Genomic DNA, 27,002 nt, shown 5'->3' with positions numbered 1-27,002 from the left:
TACCCATTTTTGAGATGCTATACTCGTATTGCATATCAAACATGTAAGTTTACTCGTTTTATGATCAACTTCAGACTTAATGGACCTGAAGTTAAAAAAATTCGCGTATGAAGTTGCAAACGTAAGATGCACTTAATTTTTTAATTTGTAATGCAAAACTTGTATTTAAGATGCATTTAAGACATTATTGATTTGAAGTGCAGCTGATTTTTACATGCACTTAACACCTTTTAGTTTAAAATGCAAATTGCTCGAAACAAAAATTTGTTTTTTCGAATTTCGACAATCCACCACAAGATGCAACATCCAAATCTCTTTCAAATGAGCTCAAATTTGAAACATAACTTTCTAATATCATAAAAAAAAATCCCAACGTTTGCCAAAACAATAACAAATCTAACAAATCCATTTTGCAACTAAGAAGAAGAGGAGGAAGAAACTCTTTGTTTTTACAGCAACTAAAAAAAAGAAGGAAAAAAAAGTCTGAAGTTATTTGTACTTTGGGGTACTAAGAGCACGTTTGGACAGTGCCGGAGCCACCTTATAGGAAGGCCCCTTCGCAGAAAAAATATACTGTGTAGCTAGATAAAAAAATAAATTATATGTATATATACTATGTATTGACTCCCCTTAATTTCCTGGTATGTTTACTTTTATATATTTTGATACCCCTTAACGAAAATTCTGGCTCCACCACTGGTTTGGACATAAGAATTTTTTTCCCTTTTCCCAAAAAAAAATCACTTTTTTCCGAAATCAGCGTTTGTTCATAAAATTTCCAATTTTCACTTGAAGATGCATTTTGGAAATTTTCGAAAATTTGAAAAACTCCAAAAAGCTGTTTTTCAAAATTTTCGCTCAAATCACTCACAAAACTTAAAAAACAACCCAAATTTATATTCATGTCCAAACACAACTCTAAATTTCAAATACTATTTTTACCTGAATTTTTTTTCCCTATTTGGAATTTTACAATTCTTATGTCCAAACAACCACTAATTATAATTTTTAAATAAAGTTGGTATAAGTTAAATAGTGACGACCAAATAGGGTGCCCATAAATTTTTTTACATTTGTTAAAAACAAAGTTTGAAAATGCAGAAGAATTTGAAAATTTTAAAGCCAAAGTCCCAATAATAAGGTCACATTTGCTTAGGAGTTAGCAGAAATTCACTACACGAAGTAGTTTTGAAGATGGCGGAAATCGGTTTTCTAAGCTAGCGTTTGGCCGTAGAGTTCCAAATTTGTTTTGAAAAATCTGATTTGGGTGAAGTTTGGTTTGAAGATGAATATGTGTTTGGACATGATTTTTTAAAACATATTTCACTTTTTAGTTGAAAAAACATGAAACATGACGTATACCCCACAAGTTCTAAAAATTATCATAAATACCCAATAGTACCATTATCACAAACCATAGTCCTGAACATAAATAAGTTTGGTATAAAATTATTATTTTTATAATGAACTATATAAATCATTAATTACAATGAAATTCCATTAGAGAATTACGGCTCCTAATTAAAAAGAAAAAGTTAACTGATATGAGTATTCAGAAAGCCATTTAGCCTACAAATCAGAAGTAAAAGTAAGATGCACAAAGGATTGAGCTGATAAGGGAGCATATTCATCAAATATTTAGTTGGTCGTAATAAATGTGGGCTCTTTTACAAACTATAAAAGTTTAGGGTAATATTTAAAAAATTTTAAAAATGTAGTGGTCATGTTTTGGCCCAAAATCACCAATTGATGTGATTTTGGGATTTTGAATTTGGGATTTGAGATTTTGCCAAAATGTGGGCAAAATCTATGGCCAAACATGTGTTTGCCAAATAAATCTCAAATTTATTTTGGCAAAACTCATGGCCAAACGGGTCCTAATTTTCCTGAAAAAGCCTTACCATTTCGAGCTTCTAAATTTGGAAAACTGGGTTTGAAAATCGTATACAAACAATAATAACATCGTGTTTTTCTTTTCATTTTTTGCAAAAACAACTCAAACTATTACTACTTTTTCGAAAATAGAAGACCTATATTCTCAAACTTAGCTGAGCATCCCTTAATAAAGGCCACAACAGGTGAATTTTTTTCATCTTAGAAAAGGAAATTACTTAGATAAGGTGTTTGTATCAAATTATACTATTAGTTATATGATTAGTAATAAAAACAAAGGGAGGATAGGTATAATTACTTATATACTAGTAGTAGATTAGAATAAACACCAGGTGTATAATTTTTTTTATTTTTTTATCTCTTGGTGTTGTTGGACATGTGCCCGGTGCAGTGGTATTAGTAGTGATGTACACAAGCTGATCCAAATACCGTTATCACAGAGGCAGATTTGAGATTTAAATTTTATGAGTTCAATCTTTAAATTAAAGTTTTTAGCATTAAATCTATTATATTTTTAAAGTTATAGGTTCATATATACTATCTCTGCAATTTTAATAAAGTTTTACATATAAAGTTATGCTATAGTGGTACATTCGTCTTGCATTGGCAATACTCTCTCTATCCCAATATATGTAACATACTTTCTATTTTAGTTTGTCCAAAAACATATGTTTTATAAGTAGAAATGATTGAATTTAAACTTACCATTATGTTAATAAGATAATTTATAGTACAAAATATTTATAATCAATTTAGATTAATAACAACAATAATAATAACAAACTCGTGTAATCCCATAAGTGAGGTTTAAGGAAGATAGTGTGTATGCAGACCTTATCCCTACCTTGTGACGGTAGAGATACTATTTTCAATAGACCCCCGGTTCAACGAAAGATGACAAAAGTAGTGATAATAAGCAGTAACAACAACAAAATAAAATGATAAGATACCAAAGTGGAATAAACAATAGGTAGTAATAGATAACTAAGAATAAGAGAATACGAAAAATAACACGAAAATTACAGGTATATAATAAAAAATACGTTTGACTACTTACTAACTTTTTACCCTTATTTTCTACCCCACACCCTCTTAGCAAGGACCGAAGATGCGACATGTGTTGCCTGATCACTTCTCCTCAATACTTATACCCACCAAAGGCCAACCTCTCACACCACCTTACTGGGGCACCTGTGTCTCTCCTCTTCACGTGCCCATACCATCTCAACCTTACTTCCCGGATTTTTGTCCACCTCGGAGTCCACTCTCACCTTGTTCCTGGATTTCTTCATTCTTAATCTTATCTCACATGGTGTGCCCACATATCCATTTCATCATCCCTATTTATGCTACTTTCATCTTTTGGACATTGGAGTTCTTGACCGGCTAATACTCTGTCTCATTCAACATGATCAGTCTAACCAGCACTTTATAGAACTTACCCTTAAGTTTAAGTGACACAATTTTATCACACAAAATATCGGATGCGAGCCTCCATTTCATCCACTATGCCCAATACAATGGATAACATTGCCGTCAATCTTCCCTTTACCTTGGATAACTGACCCAATGTACCTAAAAAAAATTCTCTTTGGGATAACTTGTGTATCCAACCTCACTTCCACGTACACTTCATGAGTCCCATCACTAAACTTATGCTCCAAGTATTTTATCTTGGTTCTGCTCAACTTGAAACCTTTTTAATTCTAAGGTTTGTTTCCAAACTTTCAGCCTCGTGTTAATGTCGCCTTGCGTCTCGTTAATTAGTACTATGTCATCTGCAAATAACATGCACCATGACACCTCCCCTTGAATGTGTTGTGTCAGTATGTCCATCGCCAAGGCAATTAGAAACGGGCTAAGAGTTTATCCATGATGCAACCCCATCACCACATGAAAGTGCTCTAAGTCTCCTCTCACCGTCCTCATCCCGAATCTTGGCTCCATCATACATATCCTTAATTACCTTGGTGTAAGCTACATGTACGCTGCTAACATCCAAACATCTCCATAAAACCTCTATTGAGACTTTATTGTATGTTTTTTTTAGATCAGTAAACACCATATGCAAGTCCCGTTTCCTTTTCCTATACTGCTCCACCAATCGACATGAATCCGAAATAGTTCTCGGAGATAGACACACACCTCCTTACCCTCACTTTCACAATCCTCTCCCAAACTTCCGTAGTGTGCCGTAGAAGCTTGATATCCTTATAGTTATTATAATTTTGGATATTCTCCTTGTTTTTGTACAATAAAATCATCGTGCTCCACCTCCATTATTCGAGTATCTTTGTCGTCCTAAAAATAATATTAAACAACCCAGTAAGCCACTCTACGCCCACCCTACCCACATTCTTTCAAAATTCTAGCAGGATTTCTTCTGGCCTAGTTGCTTTTACTCTACTCATCTTACGGATAGCCATATAACCTCCTGAACGTTAATCCGCCTACAAAACTTAAAATCTCGGCAACTCTCAACGCGCTCCAAATCACCCCATCATAATGCTCCTGTCCCCCCTCTTCGTTTAAGAGTCTATGAAAGTAAGTTTGCTATCTCTATCAATACTTTACCTTCTTTGTCTTTGATGAACTTCACTTGGTCCAGGTCACGGGCTTTTCTCTCTCACCTTGGTTAACATGTGTAACTTTTTTTTCCCACCTTTGTTCCCAAGTTCTTTATATAAACGACTAAACACTATAGTTTTGACCGTCGTAATTGCTAACTTCGCCTCCTTCTTTGCCTTGTTATACTCTTATCTAAACGCCCTCTTCTCCTCCTCGTATTTGCTCTCCACTAGCTTCAAAAATTTATAATTGATTTTAGATCAAAAGTTCTAAACTTTTTGTTATTATTGTTATTTTTTTGACCAATCAAATTGCATCACGTAAATTATATTAAGTGAAGTATTAAAAAGGAAAAAAAAAAAGAAGCTAAAAGGATCCAAGCCAGAACACCAACGGATAGGAAAAACAAGAGGGCAACGTATAAAGCTGAGGGGGGTAGCGTTAGCGTTGATTGTACGCCAAAAATAATGACTACGCAAGAGGATTCTAGAACATGTTTAATGGACCCCACTTCTCCTTCTCCTTGTATAATATTGAAATCTAATTTCCTATTTCAACTTCTCTTCCACTTCTTCCAAAGTAGTACTACTATTATTGCCTCAAAATCCTCTTCCAGCTCTGCAATCTCCGTCTCCTTCAATTTCAGTCGATCAAATCCACCTCTCTCACTGTTCATCACCTTCAGGTATTTCAAAAACCCTAAAAATCTTCAATCTACATCTCTTTTTGTTCTAATTAATGAATAAAAACAGATCTAGTTTTTGTTGTTGTTATTCACAATTAATTAATTTTTTGGATACGTATCTGAGCTGCAAATTCAGGATTTAGAGTCATGGATTCGGAGCTAGTAAATTTACTGTATTTACGATTTTTAATATTTTTTTTACCTATGCAAAATATGTTTCACGAGCTGAAAAAGCAGTGGTTGTATATATATCCACTTGAATGTTTGGTTCTATTCTAGGAATGGAATAGATCTAGAATTTTGTTTAATTATTAACAAATAATTAGATTTTGGATACGTGTCTGAGCTGAGAATTCAGGATTTAGAGTAAGTGGAAACAGAGCAAGTACAGTTTATTATTTTAATGTGTCACGAGGTGAAAGCAGTAATTTGCATATATCCACTCGAATTTATGGCTCTATTTGAGGAATGAATCAGATCTACGGTTTTTATCTTATGAACAATTAACTAATACTGTGCTTAGCTTGGATTCAGGTTTTAGAGTTAGTAGATTTGGTAATGTTCACCTATACGAATATGTGTCACTAGCTGAAAGTAGTGGGTGCTACGATATGCCTTGTCAATAGTGTGGATCTGCTCATAATGTATCTGTACTGTTTTGGTAGATGTTCTTATTTTTTGTTTACTTTTTGCTGGAGTTTACCTTGGTGATTAATATTTTCGAACCTACTTTCGGTCTTTATCTTGGCATAATTTTTTTTCCTTCTGATTTGTTCCTGTTGGTTGGCGCTTTTGTGAATTTTGAAAATCTATGCTTTGGATAAAAGGTCCTTACCTTAAAACATAAAATAAAATAGAATGGGTTGTGGCTGAAGGTTTTGAATTGAATATCAGGTCGGTGTTTGGATTTGAGGGTTCAAGGGGCTAATTGATGGCGTCGAAGAGGATATTGAAGGAGCTCAAGGATCTGCAGAAGGATCCTCCCACATCATGCAGTGCTGGTATGTTGGATAGACCTTTTCTTCCATTGTTCAATTTATTGGTTTCTGGGGTTACCTGTAGAACTTTTTTAGCCAATTGGAATAGAAGGTGTATGCATGGATTGCTGATGCTGTTGTAACTGTTCAATAATATATCGGAAGGTTGGTTTGACATGGTAGGATAGCCTAGTGGTAAAGACCCTTCACCTCAACCCAAAGGTTGGGGGTTTTAGGCCACCCGGCAAAGGGCTGTTATTGGGCTCCACTTAGGTGTTTGGAGTGGATTATGGAGTCTACTATATTGGAAAAAAGGAAAAGAAAATAGGGGTTTCTTCTTTTTGAGGGTAATGGTTAATTTTAAGTGGATACATCAAAATACTTTAAGCTGTCTACTTTTAATGCCTATATAGTAAGCAGAATCACATTGTAAAAATGTTGTCTGAATAACATTAGTGGTTTCAGTTTTCCTTTCTGGTTTGTGCGTTATAATGAAATGGAACTGATCGTATTGCATTTTTGGTGTCACTATTAACTCTTTGTAATGTCCTCACTTTTTTTTTTTGGGGGGGGGGGGGGGGGGGAGATGAACCATTTTAAAGTGAAGAATGGTGCTTCAATTATTCTGTCATTCTTTGTTGTACTTTTCCTTTTTCTCAGTTTGATTGGCATCACGGTTCATATTTGGCCCCTGGAGCTGCATTATTCTTTATGGATGGGGTTAGGCCTTAGGTGTTATTGACTTTAATGCTTTCGTTTCGTGTCTTTTTTCATGTTCTGCTTCCCCCTTCTGTGAATACCAATTTTTCATTTTAACAATGGGTAAAAGGAAGACCTAGCGTGTATATGATGTCATTGATTGTAGCCTTTGTCGAATGTCATTATATGTAATGGAATGCACTTCAAATGTATTAGGCTTCACTGTTTTCAGCGGCAATCTGGAAGAAACCTTATGCTCATGTTCACTTGGATATTTGGTTTAATTCAGGTCCAGTGGCAGAGGATATGTTCCATTGGCAAGCAACAATCATGGGGCCTACAGATAGCCCGTACGCTGGAGGTGTATTTTTGGTTTCAATTCATTTCCCTCCGGATTATCCTTTCAAGCCTCCAAAGGTATGCTTTAGCTTTAGAGATCCATTGTTGCTTTCGTGTTCACTTGTATTTCCTTGTTAAACTGGACAAGGAGACGTATAATCATTTTGCATGCATTTGTTCATATATAGAGAGCCTTGGGAAATCCATCTCAACTATTTGGGTTGGTTGTTCAAACTTCTCTCCTTGCATAAGCTGTAAAGCTTTTTTACATGTAGGTCTGACAAATTTTGCAGTGATCATGTATATATTGAGAAAATTAACTCAAATTGGCTACTTCTCAAATTCTTTTTGTTTATATAACATGTGTGTTAGTGTTTGCGCATTGTTGATATTTGTTATATTGGTATGTGCTTGTGAATTTGTTGAATTTACGTTCCATAGGCAACGCTCTTCCTCCTGATATTTCGCACCACTTGGGATGTAAGGCAGAGTTCTTTGAAGTCCCTGGCCTTCTATCAATTCTCTTTTTCCACTGGTGTCAGAGTTATGGTCACAATTTTTCTTCCTATTTTTGGTCTCTGTATTTTTATCAGTACTAGGGAGCTGGCGTCTCATTAATGTAATGTTAGAACAAGTTAAATTGGTAGTTAATCTGCTTCATCAAGAAAAAGTGATTAGTTAATTTTGCATCAAGCAATTTGCATTTTTGTGAAACTGTGAGAATAAATTTTCTCCATTGCCAGATAATATCATTTGAATTTTGAGTTGGTGTTTTTAAAATTTTTGTCTTGGTTATTTCAGGTTGCCTTTAGAACTAAGGTTTTCCACCCTAATATCAATAGCAATGGAAGTATTTGTCTGGATATTCTAAAAGAGCAGTGGAGTCCAGCGTTAACCATATCTAAGGTTTGTAGCTTGCCTTTCTTTCATAGCTCAACTTAATTCTATTTTTATGACTGAAATGAATCCAAAGCCTATATGATGTTTGTAGTTCTCAAAGATGAATTGATGTTGTGGTGCATAATATAGTTGAGAAGAATTGTCCATGTGATCTCAAAAAAAGATTTGAGAAGAATTGTCCATGTGATCTCAAAAAAAGATTTTTAACACCTGCACAAATTTGATCTCTTCTTTTTTAAAAGAATCATGGCCTTGGGTCAGCCAAATGATTCTATTTGAGGAATTTATTACAATCTCTATTGCCTAGTAGTGAGAGCCACCTAGAATATTTTGAAGAATCTGCCAAAAATTTGACACAAAGTTGTGCATTATTTAATACTTTGACACTGACAGTTTTTCACATTATGCAAATTGTAAGTTTGATAATATCTGGATAAAATGCCTAGGAACATGACAGCTTATCACTATGTTTGGATTTGAAGAGAGATAAACAAGGGTAACAATACCAATTAGAAGAAAGTAAGAAACTAATAGAAGAATTGACCATTCAGAAAAGATTTTATCATAAAAAATGGATGATAGTTGGTTTATCTATTGCCTAGTAGTGAGAGCCACCTAGAATATTTTGAAGAATCTGCCAAAAAATTTGACACAAAGTTGTGCATTATTTAATACTTGACACTGAAAGTTTCACATTATGCAAATTGTAAGTTGATAATATCTGGATAAAATGCCTAGGAACATGACAGCTTATCACTATGTTTGGATTTGAAGAGAGATAAACAAGGGTAACAATACCAATTAGAAGAAAGTAAGAAACTAATAGAAGAATTGACCATTCAGAAAAGATTTTATCATAAAAAATGGATGATAGTTGGTTTATCTGTCACAGTGTCACGAGAAGAACTTTCTGTAATACGGGGGTTTGGGGGGGGGGGGGGGTGAAGGAGTGGAGAAGCTTTTGGGTTTTTTCTGTTTCTTTTTTGATCTTTTTTGTTTCCTTTTGAGTTGCCTTGGGGTGTGAAGGTGTGACCAATCTGGTGATATGCTTACAGGTCCTGCTCTCCATCTGCTCCCTATTGACTGACCCAAATCCAGATGATCCGCTTGTACCAGAAATTGCTCACATGTACAAGACCGACAGGTCCAAATACGAGACCACTGCTCGTAGCTGGACTCAGAAATATGCTATGGGATAATGGCAAAGGCGTCACCAGGCATGTCTGAGTATTTGTAACAGCAATGTCTTATTGTGCTGGTGGTGAATGAATAAATTCGGCGAAAGAACTTAGTTTACTTCTTAATCTCCCTTAAAGTGGGTTGTCAAGAGACATGTCTTTTCAATTTGTGAATATCTATTTGATGACTATTAGTAAGGGAGAAACTTCATGTAATTTTACTTTGTTTGCCAGTTTACCTGAGCCTTTCTCTAGTTTTTCCAATTTGCCTGGCTTGTTTGGTTCTGCGTTCAAAGTTGGTATTGATTCACAATTATAGACCTCAACTCTTTTCTAACACCAAAATATTAAAAATGAAAACGGAGGTTTACTGATTACCGTAATATTACAAGTTGTTAGTAGTATGGTGAATTATTGTATCAGTAAATGGTATTAGGTCTGTCTAAAGTACGACAGAAATGGTTCAAGAGTTTATGGTAGGTAGAATAGCGTGGTAATTCGCACAGATATAAATGTATGATGAGGTCACCAACTTTATGCTACTGTGCTATTTTTGATTGTATTATTTCTTCAGTTTTGTGAAGGTTCAGATACATGAGACCGTTTGCCAAAAATAGGAAAAATGTAATTGTTGCTGAATGGCAGATGGTGAAGTTTTTCGCTTTACCGTAAAGCTTTAGTTGTTTATTGAAGTCAAAGGGTTTAGGCATGCTTCCCTTCCAAAGCCAAAATTATAGGCTAAGTAGTTATGTTTGCTGGCTTGCTATCTGCCAATGGCAGGGGCCAAGGTGCATGAATAGGGAAAATAGTGTTGTAATCGAGAATAGCCAAACTAGTGAATGGTCAGTTGAAGGAGCAATGAGCGAGCAAGCCTCATATAAAATGATGAAAAAAGAGGCAGTGATAACAAATAGTAGTAGTGACAAAGGAATTTGTTGTCAAAACAAATACACTAAAATAATGCATACTTATGTGTTAGCATATGAATTAATTTCAGTACATTTTAAGATGTTTATGGTGGGTAATTGAGATTTTGACAGACGCAAGTATTTTTTTTGCTTGCAATTAGAATAATGGTATGGTACCATGTACTTTGGGTAATTGGTGTGCGAAAGCTGATTTAAACGTCATGGCTATTAAAATGAAATAGAATAATGGTATGTCAAGTCTATCGGTGTTGGACAAGCAATAGTGCCATGGAGCTGTTTATGAAACACGGTCAGGTTCCTTCTGTACCATGCAGTGGATCGGGTCTAAAAGCTTCATGTTTGTGATTTTATTGATTGCAAATCAACAAGTAAGAAATCAAGTCTTCATTTTGTTAAAACATAGACTGCGACAGGGGTTTGTTGTTTCATGTAATTGGCAAGCTGCTCTGAGACATTTGTTCTGATTTTTGCTGATCCTTCTACTACAGTATGCGGATGTGAACAAATAAGCTCTCGCTAATTATAGACTAAGTTGGTGTGAGTGATAATTAATGTGTTGTTAAATTCTACCTACAGTAAATAACTACAATCCGGTGCACAAAACATCCCGTATTGATGCAGGTTCGGGGGAAGGGCTGCACCCCAAGGGGTGTGATATAGACAGCCTACCCTAATACAAGTATTAGCGGTTGCTTTCACGGTTCGAACCTGTGACTTATAGGTCACACAGAGACAATTTTACCGTATTAGTTTGTGACTGCCATCAAATACTAGATTTTCAGCTCTGTTGAATTCTGCATAAACATAAACTGCTATTTCTCACTTCAACCTAGTGAGAACACATAAGGTAAACTGGTTTAGAAGAGATGAATGTCATAATAAACAACGAAGACACATTTGTTATCATAAATAGAAAAAATATAGAAGGCAAGTATGCTTATAGCATCCTATATTATTGCATTATTTGTTGCCTTTTATTGTCTATCAGGTACACGATCTTTTAGGTCTCTCAACAAAACGTCACACCAAAGCAAACAGGATTCTGTATAGAGAGAGTAAGCTGAGGCTGATTTTAACCCTTAGTGGGGTACAAGCTTGTTCCATTAAAACCTGCAATTGACATTAACCAAATCATGGAATAGGAATAGAAAAAGGATTTAATCTGAACATGTAAATATCACACTACCAACGTAATTTAGTATGTTGTAACAGTTTATTTGCCTTATTTTCCTACGTATTATGAGTAGTTATCAGTTACAACAACATGGGTCTGGGGAGGGTAGTGTGTACGCAGACCTTACCCCTACCCTGGGGTAGAGAGGCTGTTTCCAAATGACCCTCGACATCCTTCCCTCCAAGAACTCCCCACCTTGCTCTTGGGGTGACTCGAACTCACAACCTCTTGGTTGGAAGTGGAGAGTGCTTACCATCAGAGCAACCCACCTTGTCGTAGTTATCAGTTAGTATCTTTTAAATATAAGATTTTACACTTATGTGCATACAAGTTGAACTCATAAACCAAAGAGAAACACGTATATACAACAAATACAACGTAATTTCACGTAGTGGGATCTGGGGAAGGTAGAGTGTACACAGACCTTACCCCTACCTTGTGAAGGTATAGATGTTGTTTTCGATAGATCCCCGGCTCAAAAATAGTATAAAGAACTTTTTAGATTATTAGTGTAATTTAATCTGTTATAACATATTAGGTACTCTACTTCATTTTCTATGTAATTAGCACCGTTTATAATGGATAGTCTCTTTTAAGTAATGTAATAGCGTAAATGTTCTTTTATATCGTTGATGCAGAGAAGTTAAACTCGAAAAATAAGAAAGAAAAACCTTGTGGGGTGTGGCAGCCAATGTCAATGGTGTCATAGATATGTTGAACAGTAGCCTTATTTGCAAACCAAAAATCACGTTTGACATGATTAATGCAGTCGAGTACTCCTTTTGTATGTTCTGCGCATCCTCCTTTTTCACAGAATTTTTTTCCTTCTTCTTTTTTCACATTCAGCCATCCAGATAATGTGAGTGTGTGATTCTTTGAACAAACTGGAGATGTCTGCGTTGAATCATAAAAACATATGAGTAATTTTACACGAAATTCAAGCAAGATAAAAAAATTTAGAAAATTTTACATTTCGTTCCTGAACTTTATTCACTGTAACAGTAAAGTCAAAAAAAGTATTTTTATTTTGTAAATATTAACCTACCATCAAGGTGACTTTAGTGTTACAGTGAGTAGAGTTTTGGGACTTTATTATTAAGGTAGGTATAGTTCAGTTGCATTAACGCGAATAAAATTGTGTGACTTTACGTGGGTAAAGATTAGTTATTTTAATATGACAAAATATAATTTTATAACTTATTATTATAATAGTACATATATATATATATATATATATATATATATATATATATATATATATATAATTAAATAAATATTAAATATTAAACTCATAACTTCAAACAACAATGAGTTTAATGCTAAAAATCTAAACCTATCAAGTTTATATTCTGGATCCAGGGGTGGAGCTAGGTGAGCGGAAGGGGGTTCAGTCGAACCTCTTTCGACAAGAGTGGCTTGCTCTAGTGGTGAGCACCATCAACTTCCAACCAAGAGGTTGTGAGTTCGAGTCACTCCAAGAGCAAGGTGGGGAGTTCTTCGAGGGAGGGAGCCGAAGGTTTATCGGAAACAGCCACTCTACCCCAAGGTAGGAGTAAGGTTTGCGTACACACTACCCTCCTCAGACCCCACTAGTGGGATTATACTGGGTTGTTGTATTGAATCCCCTTAGTTTCTTTGTATATTTACTTTTTTTTTATTATTGGAATCCCCTTGGCGAAAAGCCTGCTTCCCCACTGCCTGAGTCCTCCTTTGATTATAGAGATTTATTTGTAATTACCTTATAAATGGTAAATCGTATAAATAATTTTTTCCACTATCAATACATAAAAATGAAACTAGAAAAGAAAAACTGAAAGACTATTGAAACAGAGTGAAGTTACTTACATTTAGCAAGCAGAAATAAGCACTTCGCCACTGCATAAATGGGGCCAAATTCACATTTTTGGTGGGATTTTGCCTATCTAATGAATGAAATATAGACATGTTAAAACTTGAATTATTTTTCTAAAACACAAAAAAAATCTTGAAAATATACCTTCTGCACTGACACCAGATAGCAATAAGAACATGCCCCAAAATAAGAAGAGGATGCCAATTCTTTTGCCATAACTCTGAGAATTTTCCATCTTTTATTGTGAGAAAAAGCAAATTCTAAATCTCAAGATAATGAAAAAGTTGTTACAAGAATGTGTAGTGTCTGAATCCATAATTAGATTTTTATATCTAGAAAAGAAGAAGCATTGGAGAGGGGATGATTTCTTTGTAAAATAGGTAGTGTCATTCTAGTGGCATATGCTTAGAATATAAAGTGAATTGAGGAAAACAAGAACAAGGTGAAATAAGTAGATTTATTCTTTGTTTCTCACGAAGCCTAAATATATAGTAAAAATCCTCCAAAATTTAACAAATATTACATTTTAAACCCATTATTCTAAAAGTAAAATGAATTTAATGTTAAAATCCTTAAAGATTGAATTCCTAAAAATCCTCTTAAGTCTTGAATATGTTTTTGTTAGTATTTGTATTGCGCTTGATTAAATCCATATTCCCGTCGAGAAGTCCCAAATAAGTAGATTTAAGGAATAATTTTGGCCTTTTATGTTGGGAAAAAAAGAGAGACAAAAGCTTCATTGGAGTAACCGAGATATAAAACTTGTATTATGGGAAGAATATTAGTATTTATCATATTCTAAGATAGTCTATTAAGAAACTGGGTCAATTCTAAAACATTCTCATACTCAAATCCCTTCTTTTACACTTTTATTGTAATTTTCTTTTCTTTTTTTTGGTTCATTTAAATGGTTTTTTATTTTCTTTTGTTTAAAATATGGGTAGTCAAAAATTTTACAAGGTGGAAATTTATAAATTTTATGATGTGGAATTTATAGAGATGTCATAAAGTGCCGACGTGATCAGTAACATGTCATAATCTGACATCGAAAATTTGACCTCGATAATTCATATTCACACATAATTCAGTTATTTTATTTTTTGTTATTTTACTATTATAGTGGATAAAGTTGACTTGCAACATGTAATTCTCAAAGCAACCATAATATGATAACTTGGAAAATAAAGTAATACTGCCGTAGCCTATTAAATTCTATGTAAAAATTATTTACTCTGTTATATAAAATCATGAGGGTCCGGTGGGTATGTACAAAATAAAGCGGGTCTTTAAGATTGATCCCAGGTCAGCCATGCCTCTTTTTTTTTTTAAAAAGAAAAGAAAAAAGAAAGCTGGACTAATTAAGCATTTAACGCTTGGGGCATATTTAAACCTACAATTATTAATTAAAGAGTTGTAAGTAATACACCCATGGTTAGTATAATTTATTACTTGTGTTGTAGACCTTGGTAGAGTCTTGTAATTCAGAGTGGATAGATGCTCTTGAGTAAGTTTTCATCTGGAATCCCATTACCCAATCGTCACTGGAGTTTCTACCATGTACATCTCCATCTTTGAAGGCACCATCTATGTTGAGTTTGTACCATTCCCTTGGTGGTTTTGACCAACTTACATAAATGGGGATGTGTCTGTCTAGGTTCTTTTTTCGCTATGTTAAGAAATTATATTCAATGGCTTGATTAAGTTTAAAAGTTAAGGAGACACCTTTTGATGTGTTGTTGACATTTTTGTTATTTCTAGTAACCCATAGGTTCCATATAATTAAAGGAAGTAGGATACTCCAAGGGACGAGTTTAGTGGGGATGTTTGGGTCTATATATTTAAGACAGTCGAGCCACCTGCCATTATTAGTGATTATTTGGTTAATATTTATGCCTATGTTGTGCCACAGTTCTGTCACGATCCGAAATTTCCACCTTCGTACCGTGTTGGTGCCTAACATTTCACTTGCTAGGCAAGCCAACATTAGAATAATATTAACCAAATTTTAAATTATTAATAATCAAAGAAACAAATGCGGAAGCAAAGTTTGAAATATAGTGAATAATCCATAAAAATAACGGTGTCTAAATACCATCCCAAAATTAGTGTCACAAGTGCACGAGCTTCTAGAATAAATACAAATAAAGGTCTGAATAAAATAAAGCTGTCTGAAAATAAACACACAGCTAAAGTAAAATAGACGGGGACTTCAGAACTGCGGACGCCATGCAGTTATACCTTAAGTCTCCTCTGGTAGCTGAAATCCGAGCAAGTCTATAGTACGCCACTGGGACCAACTCCAAAATCTGTACAAGAAGTGCAGAGTGTAGTATCAGTACAACCGACCCCATGTACTGGTAAGTGATGAGCTTAACCTCGACGAAGTAGTGACGAGGCTAAGGCGGGTCACTTACATTACCTGTACACAATATTAGTAACAACAACAATAATAGAAATAAATCAGTTAACTCATTTATAATAATTGAAGCCAACTCAGCAGTCATAATCAATTATCATTTCCATCAATTCTGTTGCAGCGTGCAACCCGCTCTCACAATATATTCACATTCAATTCTGTTGCAGCGTGCAACCCGCTCTCATAATATATTCACATTCGGTTCTGTTGCAGCGTGTAACCCGCTCTCACAATATATTCACATTCAGTTTTGTTGCAGCGTGCAACCCGCTCTCACAATATATTCACATTCAGTTCTATTGCGGCGTGCAACCTGCTCCTCCAATATATTCATTTTTAATCAAATCTGTATGTCGTCTTTTAAATAAGTCTGCTGCGGTATGCAACCCGATCCTCCAATATGGACTTTTTAATAAGTCTGTTGCGGCGTGCAACCCGATATTCCAATATGGACTTTTAATAAGTCTGTTGCGGCGTGCAACCCGATCCTCCAATATATTCATTATAATTAATTCTGTTGCGGCGTGCAACCCGCTCCTCCAACATATTCATTTATCAATTCTTATAGAAGAAATTTTCCCAATATGCAATAATTAATATAAAATTATAAGATAACAAGCATACAATAATTATGATTTAATTATGAAACAAACAAAGGCAAATAGCAAATTATTATGGAAATCAGAGAGAAAATATGTAGTTTAATATTGAATATGCTAAATGTCAAATAACAATTAAGGCACATATTTCAAATAGCATGTAACAATTAATGCAGGCATTTGAGAATTAATATTTGACAAAGAATAGGAGAGAAACAATTATTATAATAATTAATTCATGATTTAAATAATTTATGATTTTCAAGTAAGCAGGCTAACAATTAATTTAACAACGTATAGACACTCGTCACCTCGCCTATACGTCGTTCACACGCATTTCACATAACAAATAATTTAAGGATTCTATTCCCTCAAGTCAAGGTTAACCACGACACTTACCTCGCTTTGCAAATTTCAATCAATTACTCAACCACAACTTTTCCTTTTATATTTGTCACCAAAAGTTTTAAATCTATTCACAAACAATTCGATATATTCAATACGAATATTAGGAATTAATTCCATATGAATTTACTAATTTTTCGGATAAAAATCCAAAATTCATTAAAATATTCGACAGTGGAACCCACGTCTCAAATCTCGAAAAAACTTATGAAATTCGAATACCCCATTCCGATACGAGTTCAACCATATAAAAATTATCCGATTCCGATATCAAATGGACCTTCAAATCTTAATTTTTCGTTTTTGGAAAGTTTTACAAAAATTTCAATTTCTTCCATCTAAATCCAAAATAAATGATTAATATAGACATGGATTTGTGAAATATAATCACTTTTGGTTATAGAACACTTACCCAATTCAAAGTCATGAAAACCCCCTTTGGAATCGCCAAAATCCGAGACTTAAAACTCAAAAATGAGCAAAAATGGCTAAGACCCGATTTTATGTATTCTGCCCAATATTTTCGCATCTGCGGGCTATATTTTCGCACATGCGGTGTCGCATTTGCGAGACAAAGATCGCATTTGCGGAACAGGGCATCTTGACCGGTGGCCGCATCTGCGCCCAAAAATGTCGCAGGTTCGCACCTGCGACATCGCAGAAGCGCACAAGTGACCGCAGAAGCGGTCGTCCTCACAGAAGCGGCTTGTCCATCGCGGATGCGGTTTCGCACCTGCGCTCATTTCTCTGCAGAAGTGGAGCTCGGAAAGGCTGTCCAATGTCGCAGAAGTGATTGGTATTCCGCAGGAGCGGCCACGCACCTGCGCAAAACATGTTGCAGGTGCGACACACCAGAACCAACACTGGGCAGCAGGTTCCAATTGCTCCGTGGCTTGTCCGAAACTCATCCGAGACACTCGAGACCTCGTCCAAATATTCCAACAAATCCAGAAACATAATTCGGACTTACTCAGGGTTTCAATTCATGTCAAATAACGTCAAAATTACAATTTATATCTCGATTCAAACTTTGAGTTTTAAACTTTTTCATTTGCAAATCTCGTGCCAAAACATATTAAATGAATCCGGAATGACTTCAAATTTGGGACACAAGTCATAAATGACATAACGGAGCTGTTCAAATTTATAGATTCTGGCTCCAATATCAAAAAGTCAACCCCGTGGTCAAACTTGGAAATCTTTAGCCTTTAAATTACCAGTTTCCGTTAAATGGTCATAACTTGAGCTAGGGACCTCCAAATTAAATTCCGGGCATACGCCCAAGTCTCAAATCTCGATACGGAGCTACTGGAACTGTCAGAATATTGATCTGGGTCTGTTTGCTCAAAATATTGACCAAAGTCAACTCAGTTGAGTTTTAAGGCTCTATTTCATATTTTAATCTATTTTTTACATGAAAACTTTCCGGAAAATTATACGGACTGCGCACGCAAGTTGAGGAATGTTAAATGATGCTTTTCGATGTCTTAGAATACAAAATTACTTATTAAATTTAAAGATGACATTTTGGGTCATCACATTTTCCACCTCTAAAACAAACGTTCGTCCTCGAACGGAGTTAAACAAGGTATCTGAGTTGGAGAAAATATATGGATATTTACTCCGCATGTCCGACTCGGACTCTCAGGTAGATTCCTCTACCGACTGACCTCTCCATTGCACCCGAACTGAAGGATAACTCTTAGACCTCAACTGTCGGACCTGCCGGACTAGAATAGCCACCGGCTCCTCCTCGTAAGTCAAATCTTTGTCCAATCGGACTGAGCTGAAGTCTAACACATGGGACGGATCACCATGATATTTCCGGAGCATAGACACATGGAACACCGGATGAACCGCTGATAAAATAGGTGGTAATGCAGGCTTGTAGGCTACTTCACCCACCCTTTCAAGAATTTCAAAGGGTCCGATATACCTAGGGCTCAACTTGCCCTTCTTTCCGAACCACATTACACCTTTCATAGGTGAAACTCGGAGCAATATTCTTTCTCCAACCATGAATGCAATATCACGAACTTTACGGTCGGCATAACTCTTTTTCCTAGACTTAGCTGTGTGAAGTCGATCATGAATAATCTTGACCTTATCCAAGGCATCCTGTACCAAATCGGTACCCAACAACCGAGCCGCTCCCGATTCAAACCAACCAACTGGCGATCGGCATCGCCTTCCGTATAATGCCTCATATGGATCCATCTGAATGCTCGACTGGTAGCTATTATTATAAGCAAACTCTGCACGTGGCAAGAAATGATCCCAAGAACCTCCAAAGTCTATAACACAAGCGCAGAGCATATCTTCCAATATTTGAATAGTGCACTCTGACTGTCCGTCTGTCTGTGGATGAAATGCTGTACTCAACTCCACCCGCGTGCCTAACTCACACTGTACAACCCTCCAAAAATATGAGGTAAACTGCATACCTCGATCTGAAATAATAGACACGAGCACACCGTGAAGGCGGACAATCTCACGAATGTAAATTTCAGCTAACCTCTCTGAAGAATAGGTAAATGCAACTTGAATGAAATGTGCTGACTTGGTCAACCTGTCCACAATAACCCAAACTGCGTCAAATTTTCTCTGAGTCCGTGGGAGCCCAACAACAAAATCCATAGTGATACTCTCCCACTTCCACTCAGGAATTTCTAACTTCTGAAGCAAACCACCAGGTCTCTGATGCTCGTACTTAACTTGCTGACAATTCAGACACCGAGCTACATATGCAACTATATCCTTTTTCATTCTCCTCCACTAATAATGTTGCTGCAAATCTTGATACATTCTGGCGGTACCAGGATGAATAGAATACCTGAAACTGTGTGCTTCTTCAAGAATTAATTCATGAAGTCCATCCACATTAGGCACACAAATACGATCCTGCATTCGTAGAACCCCATCTTACCCCACAACAACCTGTTTGGCATCACCGTGCCGCACCATGTCCTTAAGTACAAGTAAGTGAGGATCATTATACTACCTCTCTCTAATGCGCTCATATAAAGAAGACCGAGCGACTATGCATGCTAGAACCCGACTGGGTTCTGAAACATCTAACCTCACGAACTGATTAGCCAAAGTCTGAACATCTGCAGCTAATGGCCTCTCACCAACCGGAATATACGCAAGACTGTCCATACTCACAGCCTTTCTACTCAAAGCATCGGCCACCACATTGGCCTTTCCGAGGTGATACAAAATGGTGATATCATAGTCTTTTAATAACTCCATCCATCTTCTCTGCCTCAAATTAAGATCCTTTTGTTTGAATAGACACTGAAGGCTACGATGATCAGTAAATACCTCACACGAGACACCGTAGAGGTAATGCCTCAAAATCTTCAGCGCATGAACAATGGCTGCCAATTCTAAGTCATGGACATGATAATTCTTCTCGTGAACTTTCAACTGCCGCGACGCATATGCAATTACCTTGCCATCTTGCATTAATACTACACCAAGCCCAATGTGAGATGCGTCACAATATACCGTATACAATCCTGAACCTGTGGGTAATACCAACACTAGCGCCGTAGTCAAAGCGGTCTTGAGCTTTTGAAAGCTCATCTCACACTCGTCTGACCTTCTGAATGGGACACCTTTCTGGGTCAATCTGGTCAATGGGCTTGCTATAGATGAAAACCCTTCCACGAACCGATGATAATAACCCACTAAACCCAGGAAACTCCGGATCTCTGTAACTAAAGTAGGTCTAGGCCAATTCTGAACAGCCTCAGTCTTCTTAGGATCCACTTTTATGCCTTATGCTGATACAACATGTCCCAAAAAGGCAACTGAGTCTAACCAAAACTCACATTTTGAAAACTTGGCATATAACTGATTATTCTTCAAGGTGTGAAGCACACTTCGAAGATGCTGCTCATGTTCCTCTCGACTGCTGGAGTAAATCAAGATATCATCAATGAATACAACCACAAAAGAATCCAAATAAGTCTTGAACACCCAATTCATCAAATCCATAAATGCTGCTGGGGTATTTGTCAACCCAAATGACATCACTAGGAATTCGTAATGCCCATACCGTGTTCGAAAAGCTGTTTTAGGGACATCAGATGCCCTAATATTCAAATGATGGTAACCAGACCTCAAATTGACCTTCGAAAATACCTTGTCACCCTGAAGCTGATCAAATAAGTCATCAATTCTTGGCATCAAATATTTGTTTTTGATAGTGGCCTTGTTCAACTGCCGATAGTCTATACACATCCGCATAGAGCCATCTTTCTTCTTTACAAATAATACTGGTGCACCCCAGGGCGAGACACTGGGTTTAATGAATCCCTGATCAAGCAAGTCTTGTAATTGCTCTTTCAATTCTTTCAACTCTGGCGGGGACATGCGGTATGGTGGAATATAAATGGGCTGAGTGCTCGAAGCCAAATCAATACACAAGTCAATATCTCTATCGGGTGGCATCCCCAGTAGATCTGCAAGAAATACTTCTGGAAATTCACGAACAACTGGTACTGAGTCCATAGAAGGGACATCCATAATGGGATCGCGAATATAAGCCAAATAGGCTAGACACCCTTTCTCTACTATACGCCGAGCTTTCATATAAGAAATAACCCTGCTGGCAGAATGGCCAGGAGTTCCTTTCCACTCTAACCGAGGTAACCCCGGCATAGTTAGGGTCACTGTCTTGGCATGACAATCCAATATAGCATGATAAGGAGACAACCAATCTATACCCAAGATGACATCAAAATCTACCATATCAAGATGTAGAAGATCCACACTAGTCTCAAGATTACCAATAGTAACCACACATGAACGATAGACATGATCTACTACAACAAAGTCTCCCACCGATATAGATACATGCACAGAAGCACTCAGAGAATCACAAGGCACAACCAAATATGAAGCAAAATAGGAGGACACATAGGAATAAGTAGATCCTGGATCAAATAGAACTGAATCATCTCTATGGCAGACTAGAATAATACCTGTGATCACAGCATCAGATGACTCGGCCTCAAGCCTAGCTGGAAAAGAATAAAATCGGGGCTAGGCCCCACCACTCTGAACTGCGTCTCTGGGACGACCTCTAACTAGCTGGCCTCCACCTCTAATGGCCCGACCTCCAACTCTAATGGCCTGACCTCCCCCTCTAGATGCCTGACCCCTACTTCTAGCTGGCTGAGCAGGCGTTGAAGCAACCGGTGCCAGTATGATGGCACGAGAATCTTGCCGAGACCTGTTACTCGCCAATCTTGGGCAATACCACTGATGTGGCTAATGTTTCCACACTCATAACACCCATCCTGATGCCGTGGCTGCTGAAGCTGAAGTTGACCCAGATGGGCCGGATAACCATTGTAGTAACTCTGGAGTGGTGGTGCACTAATAGGAGCTGAATGTGCACTGAATACTGGCTGCCCAGAGTAGGGCATAATAGGACCGTGACTTCCTGAAGCACCAGGAGATGGATGAAGTGCTGAATGAAATGGTCTGGGAGGATGACCCCTACCAAAATTACCCCTGCCTCCAGATGAGGCACCACTGAAACCACCAAACTGACGAGGCCTCTTATCTGCCCTCTGCCCTCTCTCCTCTCGCCGAAGTGGGACGATGCCAATTCTGAACTGCCTCAATCTTTTTGGAATCAACCTTAATACCCCTCGCCCGATACAATATGCCCCAAAAATGCTACAGACTCTATCCAGAACTCACATTTGGAGAACTTAGCATATAGCTTTTGTTCCCACAACGTCTGAAGCACTACTCTCATATGATGCTCATGCTCCTCCTTACTGCGCGAGTAGATCAAAATGTCAGCAATGAAGACATTGACAAATGAATCAATATATGGCCTGAATACCCTGTTCATCAAATCCATAAACACTGCCGGGCGTTAGTTAAACCGAAAGACATCACCAGAAACTCATAATGACCATATCTGGTTCGGAAAGAAGTCTTCGGAACATCCGAATCCCCAATCTTCAACTGATGGTACCCCGACCTTAAGTCGATCTTAGAGAACAGTCGAGCACCCTACAACTGGTCAAATAGATCATCAATACGCGGCAATGGGTACTTGTTCTTAATAGTGACTTTGTTCAATTGGCGATAATCAATACTCATCCGCATTGTTCTATCCTTCTTCTTCACAAATAATACCGGTGTACCCCAAGGCGATACACTCGGTCTGACGAACCCTTTGGCTAGTAAATCCTCAAGTTGTTCTTTCAATTCTTTCGGAGCCATACGATACGGCGGGATAGATATAGGCTGGGTATCTGGAGCGAAGTCAATACAGAAATCAATATCATGATCAGGTGGCATACCTAGAAGATCTGAAGGAAATACATCGGAGAACTCCCGAACTATAGGCAATGAATCAATAGCCGGAGTCTCTGCAGTAGTATCCTGAACATAGGCTAGATAAGCCAAACAACCCTTCTCAACCATGTGTTAAGCTTTTATAAAAGAAATAACTTGATTAAATGAACTAACACACGAACCCTTCCACTCCAGCCTAGGCAACACTGGCATAGCCAAGGTAACAGTCTTGGCATGACAATCTAGAATAGCATGATATGGAGATAACCAGTCCATGCCTAGAATAATTTCAAAATCGGTCATCTCAAGTAGTAGAAGATATGCTCTAGTTTCATAACCACAGAATATAATAATACAGGACCGATAGATCTGGTTCACAACAACAGAATCGCCCACAGGAGTGGACACATAAACATGAGTACTCAAGGACTCACGAGAAACACCCAGGAATGGAGCAAATAGAGATGACACATATGAATACGTAGATCCTGGATCAAATAATACTGAGGCATCTTTGCCGCAAACAGAAATAATACCTATAATCATGGCATCTGAGGCCTCTGCATCTGGTCTGACCGAAAAAGCATAGAACCGAGCTGGAGTGCCAACTGGCTGGCCTCCACCTAGCTGACCTCCACCTCTAGGACGATCCTTACCCACCTGTCCTCCACCTCTTGGTGGTCGAAAAATTGGTGGAGCAACTGGTCCGGTAATCATAGGCTGCTGACCCTGTTGAACTAGTTTACTCCGAAGCCTGGGGAAAAATCTCTGTATGTGACTGGGATCCCCGCACTCGTGACAACTCTTTGGTGCGATGGCTTGTTGACTAAGTGTTTGGACCTGGGGACCTGAATACCCACTGGAAGGACCCTGAATAGCTGGTGGGCGATAAGAACTCTCTGGTATAGCACTAAAATAAGGTCGCACTGGAGCACCCCGAGGAGGTGGTGGTGCTGGATATGGGGGCCTACTGGACTGCCCTCTCATGAACTGACCTCTGCCCCCAAACGGCGCACCTCTGAACTCTCCAGAATACCTGAACCATTTAACTCTCATAACCTGCTCTCGGCTCCGCTGACGTACGCCCTCAATCCTACGGGCTATCTCCATGACTAGCTCATAAGAAGTACCCATCTCAACCTCTCGAGCCATAGTGGCCTGAATGCCAGTATGTAAACCCGCAACAAACCTTCGTACTCTCTCCGCCTTAGTAGGGAGTATCATAAGTGCATGGCGAGATAACTCAGAAAACCTCGCCTCATAATCGGTCACTGACATATGACCCTACTAAAGTTGCTCAAACTGAAACCTCAACTCTTCCCTCTGGGAGGGTGGAATATACCTGTCCAGGAAGATACGGGTGAACCTGTCCCAAGTCATGGGAGGAGAATTTGCTAGTATGCCAAGAACATATGACTGCCACCATCTACGGGCTCTGCCGTCTAGTTGAAAAGTAGCAAAGTCTACCCCATGAGACTCCAATATCCTCATATTGTACAGTCTATCCTTGCACCGATCAATGAAATCTTGGGGATCCTCATGTCAGTCACCCCCAAAGATAGGAGGATGTAGTCTAGTCCATCTGTCCAATAGTTTCTGCGGATTAGCGGCTGCAGCTGGCATGGGCTCAGGTGTAGCTGCTGCCACTGGCTGGGCTCCACCCACGGGTACTGCACCTTGGGTATGATATACAATAGCTGCCTATCCATGAGCCTGTACAGTAGGGGTCTATGCTCCCCCGCCCGCCTGGGATGTGGCTGGGTCTGCCAGAAATAAACCGGCCTGAGTCATATTGTCTATGAACCGCAGCATACGATCCATAACATCCTGGAATTCCGATGCAGATGTGAAATCCATCGGAGCTGGCTCTGCCACAGGCACCTTACCCTGTTCCTCAACAATGGGGTTCTCTGCTGGACCCACTGGCGGCATAACTGGAACAGTCCTGGGACGTCCTCTCCCTTTACCACGGGCTGGAGCCCTCCCTCGGCCTCAGCCTCAGCCTCTAGCAACTGGGGGAGTAGCTCTTCCCTGGTCTGGAACCTCATTAGAGCGTGTTTTCACCATCTGTGAGAGAATAAGAGAAGGATATTTAGTACTACATTAATTGCACGATGGAATATGAAGAAAGGTAGTTTCCTAACACCCTATAGCCTCTCAAAGATAAGTACAAGCGTCTCCGTACCGATCCGCAAGACTCTATTAGGTCTGCTCATAACTTGTGAGACCTACGTGAACCTAGTGCTCTGATACCATGTTGTCACAATCCAATTTCACCTGTAGGTCATGATGGCGCCCAACACTACAGCTAGGCAAGCCAACAAATAAATTAAACATATATTAATTATTTTCAGAATAATTTTCTAAGAAATTTTATTATTTTACTAGCAATATTAAGAAATTAGAAAAGATACCGATTAACTTTAATCCAAGAAAATAATACAATTCTAAATTCTACCAATGTGTGTGCCAAGACCTGGTGTCACAAGTGTATGAGCATCTAGTAGATTATACAAAACTCCAAATACTGTTTGAAATAAAAATAAATAGAATAAAATGTAAGAAGAGGCACAAATAGTTGCAGAACGGCTCAGAAAGGCAGCTCACCACTATGCCTCTGGAAAACGTGGATGTGCGATGATAGGTCCTCCACTAGTACCTGCCTCAGATCCTACACAAAATGTGCAGCAAGTGTAGCATGTGTACGTAAACAACGTGTACCCAGTAAGTATCAAGCCTAATCTCGAAGTGGTAGAGACGAGATGACCGACTTTGACACTCACTATGGGTCAATAATAATAATTGAAATAAAACTAAAATATCTAAATCAACATGATTCAGAGAGTTAACAATAATTTATTTAATCAGCAGAAATAATTAAATTCCTTCAAATGCAACAAGCAGAGATAATTAATTCTTTAAATTCCAAAGATTTTTAATTTATCAATTAGCTTCACAAGCTGCAATAAACTATCCAAATATCGTTTAATTATTATTATTAAGCACGATTTCTGCCGAGGTTGTACGACCCGATCCAGAGTGTCGTGTACACTGCCGAGGGATGTGCGGCACGATCCATAGATGCATCTATCCTGCCGAGGCATTCGGCCCGCTCCAGAAAAAAGGAGGACATTTTCTTATGTCCCTCCGGAAGGAGACTATATTTATTACAAGATATATTCGGGAGGAAGAATAATTTCTCTTTATAATTAATTAATTTAAACAGAAAATCAAGTATAGATTTTCATCCTTTAATATTTTTTTTATCTAACATATCAATATATATATGTATATATAGAATAAAATTAAATAAACAAAGAATACAATTTACACAAGTAATTCATGCTTTGAGTCATAAACTACCCAGACTTTAGCATTAATAGTAGCTACGCACGGACTCTCATCACCTCGTGCGTATGTGGCCCCCACAATTAGCAACAATTATTACTTTAATTACCTATGGGGTAATTTCTACCTCACAAGATTAGACAAGAGACTTACCACGTCTTGCTCCAATTTAATCTACTAGTAGACCCTCTCCTCGATATCCAACTCTGAATGGCTCAAATCTAACAAAAAATAATTCGATACAGTCACCAAAAATTATAGAATCAATTTCATAAGAAAATACTATATTTTCAATAAAAGTTCAGAAATTAATTAAAAATTCATCTGTGGGGCCCACATCTCGAAATCTGGCAAAAGTTATGAAATCCGATAACCCATTCAATTACGAGTCCAACCGTATCAATTTCACTCAAATCCAACTCTGAATCGATACCGAAATCTCGAAAATCCGTTTCTATGCGATTTCAAATTTTTTTTCAAATTTCAATCTCAAAACACTAATTAAATGGTGAAAACAATGATATATTTGTGTATATAGACCAAATCCGAGTTAGAATCACTTACCCCAATAACTTTCCTTGAAAATCTATCCAAAATCGCCTCTCCTCAAGCTCCAATTTGTTAAAAATAGAGAATGAGACGAATGCCCTCTTTTATAAATCTGCCTAGGCAACCTTCGGGACTGGGCCTCGATCGTGGTTTCGATCACAGGC

At 37.8% G+C, this 27,002-nt stretch overlaps 2 protein-coding genes across 3 annotated transcripts; one reads left to right on the top strand and one right to left on the bottom strand.

Annotated features, from left to right (window-relative positions):
* Positions 1-4,987: 4,987 nt before the first annotated feature.
* LOC104086505 (ubiquitin-conjugating enzyme E2-17 kDa) lies at positions 4,988-9,503 on the top strand. Of its 2 annotated transcripts, none has more exons than XM_009590779.4 (5): positions 4,988-5,146; positions 6,041-6,147; positions 7,112-7,239; positions 7,963-8,067; positions 9,117-9,503. In XM_009590779.4, the coding sequence occupies exons 2-5, from the start codon at positions 6,078-6,080 to the stop codon at positions 9,258-9,260; spliced, it is 447 nt and encodes a 148-aa protein (XP_009589074.1). In that variant the 5' UTR covers positions 4,988-5,146; positions 6,041-6,077; the 3' UTR covers positions 9,261-9,503. The 2 variants fall into 2 exon arrangements, with proteins under 2 accessions (XP_009589074.1, XP_070052474.1); XM_070196373.1 differs by having other exon boundaries at positions 5,015-5,146; positions 6,022-6,147.
* A 1,524-nt stretch (positions 9,504-11,027) lies between these two features.
* Positions 11,028-13,514, bottom strand: LOC104086504 (uncharacterized). Its single transcript, XM_009590778.4, has 4 exons — positions 13,339-13,514; positions 13,188-13,264; positions 12,014-12,236; positions 11,028-11,278 (listed from the first exon to the last, which is right to left on the bottom strand). The coding sequence occupies exons 1-4, from the start codon at positions 13,427-13,429 to the stop codon at positions 11,241-11,243; spliced, it is 429 nt and encodes a 142-aa protein (XP_009589073.2). The 5' UTR covers positions 13,430-13,514; the 3' UTR covers positions 11,028-11,240.
* Positions 13,515-27,002: the final 13,488 nt, after the last annotated feature.

This window comes from Nicotiana tomentosiformis, chromosome 2, assembly GCF_000390325.3.
Source record: "Nicotiana tomentosiformis chromosome 2, ASM39032v3, whole genome shotgun sequence".
Classification (NCBI taxonomy): domain Eukaryota; kingdom Viridiplantae; phylum Streptophyta; class Magnoliopsida; order Solanales; family Solanaceae; genus Nicotiana; species Nicotiana tomentosiformis.
This window is presented reverse-complemented; position numbering and strand designations above follow the sequence as displayed.